A 13132-nucleotide genomic window follows, 5' to 3' on the forward strand; every position below is an offset into this window, starting at 1 on the left:
CCGCCTCGGCCTCCCAAAGTGCTGGGATTACAGGCTTGAGCCACCGCGCCCGGCAAGAATAATTTCTTAGGATAAATAACAAGCAATTATTTTCTCTGAACACTTAAATAAATTTTTATTTAAGGAAATACATTCAGTCAAAACTTGGTTTTCTTTCCTTCCGTCCCCTCTCCATATTATCAAAAAAATACATCAACAAAACTAGCTAAATAATTAACTTAATTTCCTGAAACTTTTTTTTTTTTTTTTTTTTTTTGAGACAAAATCTTGCTCTGTTGCCCAGGCTGGAGGGTAATGGCACGATCTCAGCTCACCACAACCTCCGCCTCCCGGGTTCAAGCGGTTGTCAGCCTCCTGAGTAGCTGGGATAACAGGCATGTGCCACCACAGCCGGCTAATTTAGTGTTTTTAGTAGAGACGAGGTTTCTCCGTGTTGATCAGGCTGGTCTTGAACTCCTGATCTCAGGTGATCCACCCGCCGCGGCCTCCCAAAGTGCTGGGATTATAGGCGTGAGCCACTGTGCCCTGCTACCTGAAACATTTTTGTAAAGATTTACTAGCAAGTAAATAAGCTTTTGTTAATGAAAATAATATTTCTTATTTTAGTCTATTTGCAGATGGTGGTAGACCTATGTATAATTATTTTTATAAAGAAAAATCAATGCGTTATATTTTATACTAAGAAGCAACTGCATTGTGAATAGGGAAAATAATTGCAAGAGATAATGAGGGTACATCTTTTCAAGATGGCCATGAAAATAACTGGAATGCTGGCAACTATTCTGATTTGTTGTTAAGACTTGATTATACTATAGTTTTGTGATTTAAATGTGATTATATATATTTTAAATATTTTAAAAATAATGTTTCTGCAATCCCCTTTACAATCTACAGAGAAAGCAACCAGCGAGATGAATACTGCTGAGGACTGGGGCCTCATTTTGGATATCTGTGATAAAGTTGGTCAGTCTCGCACTGGGTGAGTATTTAGCATTTCAAAGGATTTTTATTCTTCCTTTTTAAAAAACACGAAGGGCCAGGTGCAGTGGCTTGCACCTGTAGGCCCAGTGCCTCGGTAGGATGAGGTGGGAGGATCGCTTGAGCCCAGGAGTTGGAGGCTGCTGTGTGTGATGATTACATGCATGAACAGCCAATGTACTGCAGTTTGGGCAACATAGTGAGACCCCCGTCTCTTAAAAAAGAAAGATCAGGAGGTAAAGTATATTACCATTTCGTTTAAAAAGAGAGTATTTTTATTAGAAAGATTTGAAGAATCATCCCATTTAGGTTATATACCTTTTAACCAGTTAGGGTAACATGACTGGTAAAAAGTTGATACTTTAATCACCCTCCTTCATATTTTCTTTTGCAGTCTCGTTTTTTCCACTGATTTTAGAGTTATTAGTGATTTCTCAGTTACCAAGTTTCATGGTTATTTCTGAGTTCTTTTCTCCTTTGTCAGATTTGCAACATTCCAACTAATGAATCAGGTGGAATTGAAAAGAAATTTTTTCTTTCTGTTGAAAGATTAGGGGAATTGAATCTTAAACTTTTTTGGCATATATTACAGAGCTTTCCAAACAGTACAATAATTGGATTACTTGGTGTGGATATGGGTGATTTCTTCAGCTCCTGGGCTAACAGCATTTAGCCTTTAGCAGTTTCATTTACTGCTTTGTGCCACACAAATTGTGTTATCTTATTTGTGCGCTTTCATGTGAAAAAGATTAGGAAGCACTCACTGTTGCATTATATACTTGATATCTGCAGTGGTAATATTAAGCCTTTGTTAGTGTCTTCTTTGCCTCTTCTTCCTTCACCCCTAAATAGAGATGTTCCTAAAACTTTCCCTGATTCGTTTTTTATTTTTAAGATTTTTTTCTTTTGTTCTCACAACTTCCAGCTGTCTTTATGTAGATGGCATCTGTATTTTCAGCTCTTCTTACTCAAACACTTGCCTTGTGGACTCTGCATTATTTGTGAATATCGTTCTATATAAGCCGTCATCTCACCATCTAAAAACCAGAACTCCTGTCTCTTTTTGCTTTAAACCTACTTTCCTTCAGTTTTTCCATTTCTATTAATGACAAGATGATTCTTTCATTGCACTGAAAACTTGAGTCACCTCCACATTTATTACTTATTTCTATCCATCTGCCTTCATAATCTCTCTCAAAATGTTGACGTTTTAAAGTCTCCTTAATCAAGTTTTTGAGCATGGCCAAATGGTGGGGAGACAGTTTTCTTCATGGGCTGTCTACTGTCCACTCTAGCTTTTTTTGGCCCCTAATGTCCTCCCACTATGAGGTTCCCAAAGAATCTCCCAAATGTGGTCCCATTCATCCCCTTTGTTGTATTTACATTATATTCTGGTCTGGTTCATTAATTGAAAATTTTTAACTACTGTATGTTACATATCGTGTTCCCTTTTCTCCATTTTTATTTGCCCTACTTAACTTTGGACATTCCTTACCTTGCCTAGGCTAGCGAATTAACCCACTGGCATTTCTTTCCGTTTCCATCTCTCTTTTTTTTTTTCTTTTTTTTGAGACGGAGTCTCGCTCTGTCGCTCAGGCTGGAGTGCAGTGGCCGGATCTCAGCTCACTGCAAGCTCCGCCTCCCGGGTTTACGCCATTCTCCTGCCTCAGCCTCCCGAGTAGCTGGGACTACAGGCGCCCGCCACCTCGCCCGGCTAGTTTTTTGTATTTTAGTAGAGACGGGGTTTCACCGTGTTAGCCAGGATGGTCTCGATCTCCTGACCTCGTGATCCGCCCGTCTCGGCCTCCCAAAGTGCTGGGATTACAGCCTTGAGCCACCGCGCCCGGCCGCGTTTCCATGTCTTTTCTAATTCTTATATCCAGTTGCCATATAACTGTGTTCATGTTACTCTCCTACCTTCCATACTGAGTTCAGTTTAAACTCCTTAGTCTTCTGAATCATTCATTTTCATTTTTTTCCCTCCTGTATAACATTCATTTCAGCTCAACTATTTGAGTTCCAGTGCTTTTTTTCTACCTTAGTTTGATGCTTTTGTTCCTTTTGTTTCTTGAGGATGGAATGTTTTCCTCTTTAATTTCCCGTCTATGTGTCTCATATCCTTTCAGACCTAATGTAGATATCACTTCTTCCACAAAGCTTTTCCTTATCCCCTTTACTGACAATGATATGATCCTCCGAATCCTGAAAGCACTCTATCAAAACTATTCTTACTTGTGTTTTTTCCTGCATTTTAGTAACTTACATCTAATGAACTTAAGTTTCTTAGATATACACCTAGTAGATTTGTAGAGTGAATGGTCCATGAACTTTTGTTGCGCATGGGAAAGAAGCCAGTAGCTTAGTGGTGGAGATCATGTACTCTGGAGGGAGATTGCCTGGGTTCAAATCCTGGCTCTAGCCGTTTAGCTGTGTCATGCTGAGTAAGTAACTTACCTTTCTGGGCCTTTCTTTTCCAGTTTGTCACCTGATAATAATAATAGTATCATCTTCATAGGGGAGTTGTTGTGACTGTGAGATTAGTTTTATCAAGTGTTTATAACAGTATCTGGCACATGGCTGAATGAGTGCAATTCTGCTTGCTTTTGATTGAAGTCATATTTTGTGACAGTTTCTGTTGAAGACTGGATACCAAGCTAGACCACTTCGTGTGGATTTTGGAGATAAAAATGTTGTCTATCTTTATAACTGCAAAGTCCCTCCTCTTGCTCTTCACTCTCTTGGTTTCCTTTTATCTTTACTTTGGTGTTTTCATTTTGTAGACGCTTTCTGTAATAATGGGGTCAATTGCTTGAAGTTGTTTGTCAAAAGGCAAACCCCTTTTACAACTATAAAGATTCCATATTTTCCAGTTAAAAAATCAATTTGTAATGCATCTGAAATTCTGTATGATGTAGCACAAAGCTGTAGAGATCAATTTGTTTTCCTTCATGTTAACATTATTATGCCAGAAATGTTTATTAGTTATTCTTTTCCCTATTTTATTTCCTTTCATATTTGAAATTTGCTAACTTATAGCTTTAAAATATTTTTTGCCTTTTGTTTTATCCAGTATCAATAAGTTTAGATACATGCTCTTTTTTTTTAGTTTTCAAATTTATTTTAAACTGCATACTTTCTCTCAGTATATTCCTTAATATTTGAATTGTCAGTTGGGGATTTTAATTGGCATTATACTAAATCTGTTAATTTACTTCGGAAATATTTTCAACTTCAGTGAATTCGGTAATGAAGGTGGCTCTGTTTGTTCTTTTAGTCAGTGTTTTTTCCTTTTCTTCTTCCTTCCCTCATTTTTTCTTCCCACTTACTCACTTAGTTTTGACTCCTTTAATAGTTATTGCTTTCTGGTTCTTTTAAATCCCCATTAAGTTAATCTTCAAGCATTTATTGTGTGCATAAATGGGATATCTTGTTATATAGCTCTTGTTAATAAAGAGTTGTTTGAAAAGGATTAAGCAATAATTGAGATACTGTTCTAGTATTACTGAGGTTTTAAAAAGTATCAGGCCTTCAGTAATTGCTCCTGTATGTGGTTTCTTTCAATAATACTGTTTAACATACATCTCCAGTTGTGTTTTCTGTTTCTTGTTCTCCCTTGATAATCTTGTATTAGGAAATGGTAAACATAAGGGTCATATTAGGACATTCATGGGCCATAGGCATTTTGACTTCTTGGGCCCCTCTTTCTATTAAAAAAATTAAAACTGTTACATTGTTTTAAGGAAAATTTATTAGTATTATATATTGAAACATTTTCTTTGAAGCAAAAGTTCACTTTTTTCTTCTTATTTTAAAAGAAATTAAAACATTTTCATATACTTCTAAAATTACTGTGAGTCCTATGCACTGTGTCTACATGCCTAATGCATATAGAGAATTGGGTTATATATTCACAGGTCAACTTAGTAATAGCAAATTGTTAGGTTTCTTTCAGGTGAGCACTAAACTGTGGGATACTTATTGTGTCCTTCCTAATATGTCATTTGTTTTTATTTTTGTGGTAAAATACATATATATGATAAAATTAACTATTTTAAAGTGTTCACTTTAGTAGCATTAAGTACACTCACATGCCCACTGTCTGCCTCCAGAACTTATCCATCATCCCAAACTGAAACCCTGTGCCCATTAAACACTAACTCATTCCCCTTTCCTCCAGCTCCTCTGAAACATTTGTAATTTGTCCTTAATATTTTAAATCATTTTATAATTAGTATATATGGACAACTTATAGAAATCTGGTTTATGTTTTTTAGGAACCTGTGATTGGATATGGGTTGCTGATGTCAGCATAAGAATGTTGAACAGTATCGTAGGCTGCCATTGAGGTATTCTAAATACCTGATGTGCTTTAGAGAAGACTAAAACGTGTAAGTGGGATGAGAGGGAAAAGGGGACATGAGTTTTCCAGAGACAAATTCATAGAGTCTTTTGAAGTAGAGGGATGTTGTAGATTGGAATGCAGTTCAGAAGTGATTTGTGTATCAGGCAACAATCTAGGTTTAGAAAAATAATTATTATTTCCATTTGGTGCTAGCCTGAAATTTTATAAAGTGCAGCGATCTTTTTAAGAGGACAGATTCAGAGATGGTAGGAGGACTTTAGGAGGAGGATTTCACTTTCAGTAATACTGTATTTTTTAAATCAAAATGATTTGTAGCTAGTAATATATGTAGAATTATTTAGAGGATAAATAAAATGAAATAGTTCATATTAACCTTTGTTTTTCTCTTTTGGCTTCTTTTAAAAGTCATCTGTCTTAGAATTATGGTAGTTTGAAAATATTCTTAGGTTTTAAAGGGGAGAAGAGAGCTATTATTGTGAAGTTTCATTTAGTCAGAACTGTGACCCAGAAACATGGCTGTCAGTGGTGCTGTGAAAATTTTTTCTTAATTCCTTCTCTTAAAAAGAAATCCAGACAAACCCATTTTCTGTTCTTTAAACTACACATATACATATGTGTATGTATTTTTGTTTGTTGATTTAAAGAGATACGCATGCTTATATATTCTTTTAAAAATAGGTATATATTCACATGGCTCAAATATTAAAACAGTTTAAAAAGGTGGACATTGTGACAGGTCTAATTCCTCTCCCTGTTTTGCTGCTGTTATCTTCTATAGGCTAACACTTCTGTATATTTTGTATCTTTCCATTATTCTTTTATACAAATGTGAATACATTTTCCCCCATTTACATGTAATAAGCATATTGTATATACTCTTCTGCATTTATTAATTACTTATTATCACTTATTGACTGCTTATTGTATCCTGTCAGTCTTAGAAATGTATTTTTTTGAGTCTATTAGTATTGGACAAATTTAGAAATTATTTTGTAGTTTAACATTAATTTTGGTTAGTGGCATGTAGAATAATACATACACATAATTACTGAATAAAATTAATAATTTTAGTAATTATCTCAATTTCAGAAAACCTACTAGATGTAATCCCTGTTTACTTCATTTAGGTTGTAGTTTTTTTTTTTTTTAAGCTTGAAGTACTTGATTATGCCAAACCTAAAACTTTTAACAAACATTCTAACATTTTTTTCTGACGTCTCAAGATATTCACATGATTTTTAGTGTGCAATTTCCAGTGTATGAGTAACTAGTGAAGAATGCCCAGCCAATTAGGTCATATGATGGGCTGAACAGCCTTCATTTGTTTAGAAATCAAGAGAACTTTCACAATGATAATAGCAGTTTTCTTTAACATGTTTTCACATAAATAATTTTTCTGTGTTAGTGTTGACTGATTTGTTTATATTATCATATGTAAACATAGATGTGAAGATAGATACTGATTATCTGCAATAACAAGTTAAAATTAAAGTTCTGTAATTGACCTCTAGATTAATTTTTGCTATTATTTTATATGTTAATTGTCTTTTCTTAGCTTTAGCCAAAGATATAGTTGATTGAAGGTGGAAAACATCATGTAACTTTTTCTTTACCTGACTACTGGGTATATTTTGGTACTAAATTTATTCTAACAGAATGAGAAAGATCATATCATAGTCATTACTGGTATTTTGTGAAAAATACAAGTGTAAGCCTTTGGGAAGGAGTTTGTTAAAAATGGTTTTCCTTGGCTTTGTATTTTGTCCTGGACTGGACTGTGACTGTTTCTGACCTTTAGTAGGTAGGTGAAAGAATATTTCCTGATTTTTGTAAGGGAAAAATAATCTCTGACCCGGATATCCTAGAGTTGAAAGGGCAGCATCAGTAGAGAAACAGACCTCTTTCAAGTCTTTTTTTTCTTCCTATAATCGTATCTTCATTTTACAGAACTTTGTCTTCAAAGTCTTTTAAATGCTCTTTTAAGAATAATCTCCACGTATTGACTACTTATTATTTGCCAGACCCTGTTAAAGTGCCTTATGAATACTTTGTGTGATCATCACAGCAGTTCTAGGTACTGTAGATTCTCCCAGCTTTCAAGTGAGAAGTGTAATTCATATTTAGGATTCTTTTGTATAACTTAAAATAGGGGAAGGGTTCCAGCAGAATTAAATAATTTTTTTATTTTTTTGAGACAGAGTTTCACTCTTGTTGCCTAGGCTGGAGTGCAATGGCACGATCTCGGCCCACTGCAACTTCTGCCCCCTGAGTTCAAGCGATTCTTCTGCTTCAGCCTCCTGAGTAGCTGGGATTACAGATGCACACCACGATGCCTGGCTGTTTTGTATTTTTAGTAGATATGGGGTTTCAACGTATTAGGCTGGTCTTGAACACCTGACCTTGTGATCTGCCCACCTCGGCCTCCCAAAGTCCTGGGATTACAGGCGTGAACCACCTCTTCCAGCCCACAGAATTTTTTTTAAAAACATGATCTCGATTTCCATGTTTTGTTCAGTTTTGTAACATGGCAGAAATTCTTTAATTCATTTCCCTTTCTTTGCATTAGTCATTTTTTCTTTTATTTGTCAAACACTGAATACCAAGTATCATGCTTTGGCTATACAGTGGTGAATAAAACAGGCATACCCTTTGCCATCAATGGTGCTGATATTCTAATGGTGGAAGATGTGAAATTAACAGATAAACAGATGATGGTCAATAGCTAAGAAGTTAGAAACCAGAGTCCTTTAATGGAAAACAGAAGGGTAGACTGGTATGAAGGGATTACATTTATGCTATAATTTTAATGTTGAGAAGAGACAAAGAGTTCAAAGCACTGCAACCCAGAAAGAAGAATAGCCTGTAGGTGAATGCTGAATGCTACAAGGTAGAGAAAACTTGATGCCTTCTAAGAACTTGTAGGATAACAACGGAAGTCAAGTTGTTGACTAGGCAGTAGGGAATGGGATCCGATGCGAGCTAATTTTTCTATCTTTACTTGCCTAGACAATGATTTTACTTTGTTATTTTACTAAGTCTTAAAAACGCTATATATTTTACAGAATGAGACCTGTCGAGTTCTAATGACTGTTGAGCTTGTTTTGCAGATGAGAAAACTAAAGCCCTGAGATTTTAATGTGACTTGTCTAAAAGGAGTGAGCAGAGGCAAAATTAGAAGTCAGATTTCCTTACTTCCCATTTTATGTTTTTTTCTACCTTCACTGTGCTGTGTGCTTAAGTGCTTGTATGAGCAGTTATATTTGAAGGTTAAAATTACGAATCAAGACATACCAATCTTATATTAAAGTTTTTGGTGATTCTTCTCTCCCCCATACGTTATGTTACGTTGTGTTTTGTTTGAAATACACCTTAGTGTTATATGGTCTGGGAAACTGAAAATATTATACTGAATTTAATCCTCAATATTTTAGTTCGGTATGTAGAAGTTTAGTTTACCTCCTTTTCTAATGAAGTCCTTTGGGACTCACATGAACGTGTTTGTTAAATAGTCAAATAGCATCCCTGTGTATATTTATCTATATTCATGTTCCATTATCTCATAAGAAATGCCTACTTAATAAGCTTATCATTAAGGGAAGAATTTGATATTTGTACTCTATATTTTACCCCTTTTTATATGTTGTGTGGATTATGTTTTATGTAATGTGTGTTACAAATCAAATTTGCATTTTGAATGTGTTCGTATATAAGGATTGCATTATTTCTGTTGTGATTTCTTTTGTATTTTTATATTAGAATTCTCTTATGTCTGTGACATGCCTTCACACTTATGAAAGGCATCTAAATAAACTTTAATATTCAAGGAGCATTTATATTATCTGTTAATTTCTAAAATATTTAGTTCATTCAGCAAAGATTTCAGTTCCCATGTCTTTTAGCTCCTACGTGCCCGCTAGGTCCTGGTTTACTAAGACCTATAAAAGCTATGCATGCACATACTCCTCCTTCTTCCAGAAATACGTATGTCCTTGAATGGTAAACCACAGTAAAGCTTTTTTCATAGCATTTTAGATGAAGATGTAAAGTTTAAATCACTCTAAAATAACTTTGAAAGCTACAGTTGTAAAAGTAAAGAAAGAATGAGACATTTTTGTGCTTTCAAGAACTAACATTGTTGAGAGTCTTTCAATCCCTGGCATGAGTCTAGGAGTTTTATATTAACATTCGGATAAGGAGGTATTAGACATCTCCTCTTTTACAGATGAGGTCTGTCAAAGCTTCAAATCCTTTTTCTACTGTATCACAATGCTTCTTTTGTTTAGTGACGGTTTTCAACCTGGGTGGTATTGCTCCATTAGGGATGGTTTCAGGTGTCCCATGACAGGGGGGTTACTACTGATGTTGATCAGTAGCAATTAGCAGGGATCAGGGATGCAACATGCCAGATAGTCTTTCACTAGCGTTCTTGTACTTTTTTAGTCTGACTTCATAGGTTATTAGAGGCTAACTATGCAAACATATTTGTTAACTATGTTGTTTATTATTATTGCTATTGATAATTTTTGTTTTGATCACTTTTCTTTTACATTTGCAGTACTTTTAGGCAAATACCCTGTTATTTTGTTATGCCCTGAGAGAGGGATAATGAAGAGGTGATATCCTCATTTTGAAAAGTTGATTGGTCTCAAAATCATTGATTAATTTAGTAATATATACAGGAATTAGAATTTAAATTTACTGTTTTTTCAATGACAATAATTTCCTTAAGAGTATAAAATCTTCCTGTCACTGCTCAGCATATGGTTTTTATGATACTAAAAGTAATTTTCAACTGAGATATAGAGCTATTTGAAATAAGAGACTTTTCAAAAGTTTTATACAGCGTAGGATGTCACAAATCTTGACTCCTTTTTCCAATAATAGCTTTAAATATTCTTGACTTCCTCCTATATAGTAATGGAAATACCTTTTCAGGTAATCTCACTAACTGGTGACTGCGCTTAACGTTGAGCTATAGATCTCTCATAACTGCACAACAGTATACCTGTAAGTAGATAGACATTTATAAATAATATAGTGACATTGTTGAAAACTTACTGTGGGCCATTCAAAGACATTTGAAATTTCACTTTTTTTGGAAAAGAGAATTGCAGGAATGCAAAATTGCTTTTAGTTTTCCTTGATCCTCTGACTGTAGAATTGAGCTGTATCATATACATGTTTAACCTACTGAATTTAACTGTATTCTTTTCCAGCCTCCTCAGGTTTTTTTTCCCAAAAAACTTGTGCCTGCCAATTCATTTAGTGAGCTTACATGTGCTGTCTCACAATTACAATTCCCACTTTTCTCATAGCGGCAGTACCTTGCTGTGCTGAGGGCCATTCTTGCTCGGAGTATGCATATTTTATCTAACATAGTCCTATATGCAAGCCAGCTTCTTCAGCTGTTGCTCAAAGTAACAGTTTTGCTTTAATAATTGAGGAAAAGTTGGCTATCTTGGACACGTTTGAGAGACGGTTCATGAGTTCTCCAATAGGTAAAACCCTAATCAAAGAACATGGATTAACTACAGATTTGGCCTTACACCTTGACTTTGGAAACTGACCTTCAGAAATGTTGCTCTTCTGTGACATCTTACAGCAGTGTGATTTGTGTTATGGTCATTTATCAAATAATAAGAGAAGTAGGTATTTTTAGGTGGAAAACTGGGAAAGGTGAGAGATAATTCTCCTTTCCCTGTTCTTTGTCCCTGTCCCTGACCCCTATCTTTTCTTTTCCCATCTCAAGATAAGGAAAAGAGAGGATGTGTCTTACAAAAGTTTTAAAATACCAAAATGGGGTTTTAAGAAGCTTTTGAGAGAGATGAGGATTTGCCCACCCTTTAAACAGGTAGGTGATGGAAACCTTTGGTAGACTCTTCTAAGTGCACGTGCAGATTTTCTCTTACCATGTATTTTACAAGATATTTTATTTGTGTTTATTGCCACCTGTCTCTTTTTCTCACATCCTCTGTTTCTCCCAGCACTATTTATTGTGCGTTTTTCCCCCTTATCATGGTTTTATTATAGTTTTATTAACTACATTTTATGAAAGGATGTGCGTTTTCCACTTAGCGAACTCAGTGGAAGATATGCAGAACTTGGTAATAAATAGAGCTTTATAAGGAAGATGAGTTATTCTACATATTAGTTGCACAGTAGTGAAAAGTAGTATTTTTTGTGTTTTGCTCAGTGACTTTTTTTTGAGCATCAGCCATGTTGAAGGCACAATTCTGGGCCCCATTCACAATGACGATGTTTTAAGTTCAGTCATGGGAGAGCAACAGCAGTTGCTAAATAATTCTTGTTTTTATTTTCTCAAATTTCAATTGAGAGTTTATTATGTGCCAGAGGGCATGGTTAAGGAGTGGCATGCCAAGGATGAGCTGTGTAACCCTGGGCCCTGCCTTCCGCAGCCCTCATGATGGGGAGATAAATAGTTAAGGAGAAAAACCCCACAAACCAACCCAACAAAAGAGAGGTGTTAAATGCCAAAGCTTTATCACATGGTGGTGAAGAGTCGGATTGTCTGCTTGTAAGGTTCTTAGCATGGCATCTAACACAAAGCAGGCACTCCCTAAGTGTTAACTATTAGTGTTACAACTATTATCTGACAGATTTAGTTCAATATTTGAGTTTGCAGGTGGAATACCTAACATTCCAGGCACCGCTTGATGTGGGGAGCTGTCAAGGGCCTAAGTTCCTCAGTTTAAGAGATGTGTAAGCTCTGATCTGTAGGATGAGTAAGCATTGACCAAGAACAGCAGGGCAGGAGAGTCCTAGCGAGGGACTGGAGGTCCCAGAGAGCAGGGTGCTTTTGAGAAGTGATCCAGAGATGAGATTCATGGGTGGATTTTGTAAGCCTGACCTAATTTGGGTTTTATAAACTTGAAGTGAATTTAAGTACGTATTATGCTTAAGTCATGTTTTAAACAAAGATTAAAAGAAGACCCAAGCAATTCTAAATAACATGACTTAGTACTATTCAAACCTACTAGCTGTCAGCTTTCTTTGTTAGAGGCTGTTCTAGTTATCTCTTACTACACACCTCTTAGTAGTAACCATCCTAACACTTAGCTTAAAAGAACAGTTTATTATATCTCAAAGTTATGTGGGTTAACAGCTGGGCAGTTATTGTGTGGGGTCTCTCAGGAAGTTGTAGTTACATAGTGCCTGGGACTAGGGTCATCTGAAGGCTTCACTGGGATGGATGCTTCGTATGGCGAGCAGTGATGGTTGGCCATTACCTGGGACCTCACATGGGCTATCAGTTGAAACTCTTACCCAAGGCCTCTGCTTGTGGCTTGAGTTTCTCACAGAATGGTGGCTGGCTTCCCAGAGGGAGCATCCTAAGAGCCAGTGCTCCAGGAGACCCAAGTGTACTCCACATGGCTTCTTGTAAACTATGAGTCTCAGAATGTCACTTCCACTATATACACACACACACACACACATACATATATGTATATGTAGACACTTTTTTTTTTTTTTTGAGACGGAGTCCCGCTCTGTCGCCCAGGCTGGAGTGCAGTGGCCTGATCTCAGCTCACTGCAAGCTCCACCTCCCGGGTTCACGCTATTCTCCTGCCTCAGCTTCCTGAGTAGCTGAGACTACAGGTGCCCACCACCACGCCTGGCTGATTTTTTGCATTTTTAGTAGAGACGGGGTTTCACCATGTTAGCCAGGATGGTCTCGATATCCTGACCTTGTCGTCTGCCGGCCTTCGCCTCCCAAAGTGCTGGGATTACAGGCGTGAGCCACCACGCCCAGCCTTTTTTTTTTTTTTTTTT

At 36.3% G+C, this 13132-nt stretch overlaps 1 protein-coding gene across 7 annotated transcripts in view; it reads left to right on the top strand.

Moving 5' to 3' along the window:
* The window catches only part of STAM (signal transducing adaptor molecule), a 71612-nt gene that overhangs the window by 17946 nt on the left and 40534 nt on the right, over positions 1-13132 (top strand). For 3 of the 7 annotated variants that reach the window (XM_017869198.1, XM_017869197.1, XM_017869203.1), the window contains exon 2: positions 895-979. In XM_017869198.1, the coding sequence (XP_017724687.1) occupies positions 895-979 (85 nt within the window). Of the gene's footprint in view, positions 1-893; positions 980-5252; positions 5367-10276; positions 10349-11090; positions 11193-13132 lie in introns of those variants that run through there. The other 4 variants (XM_017869200.1, XM_017869199.1, XM_017869201.1 and 1 more) reach the window with 4 other exon arrangements.

This window comes from Rhinopithecus bieti, unplaced genomic scaffold, assembly GCF_001698545.2.
Source record: "Rhinopithecus bieti isolate Rb0 unplaced genomic scaffold, ASM169854v2 scaffold_3043, whole genome shotgun sequence".
Classification (NCBI taxonomy): domain Eukaryota; kingdom Metazoa; phylum Chordata; class Mammalia; order Primates; family Cercopithecidae; genus Rhinopithecus; species Rhinopithecus bieti.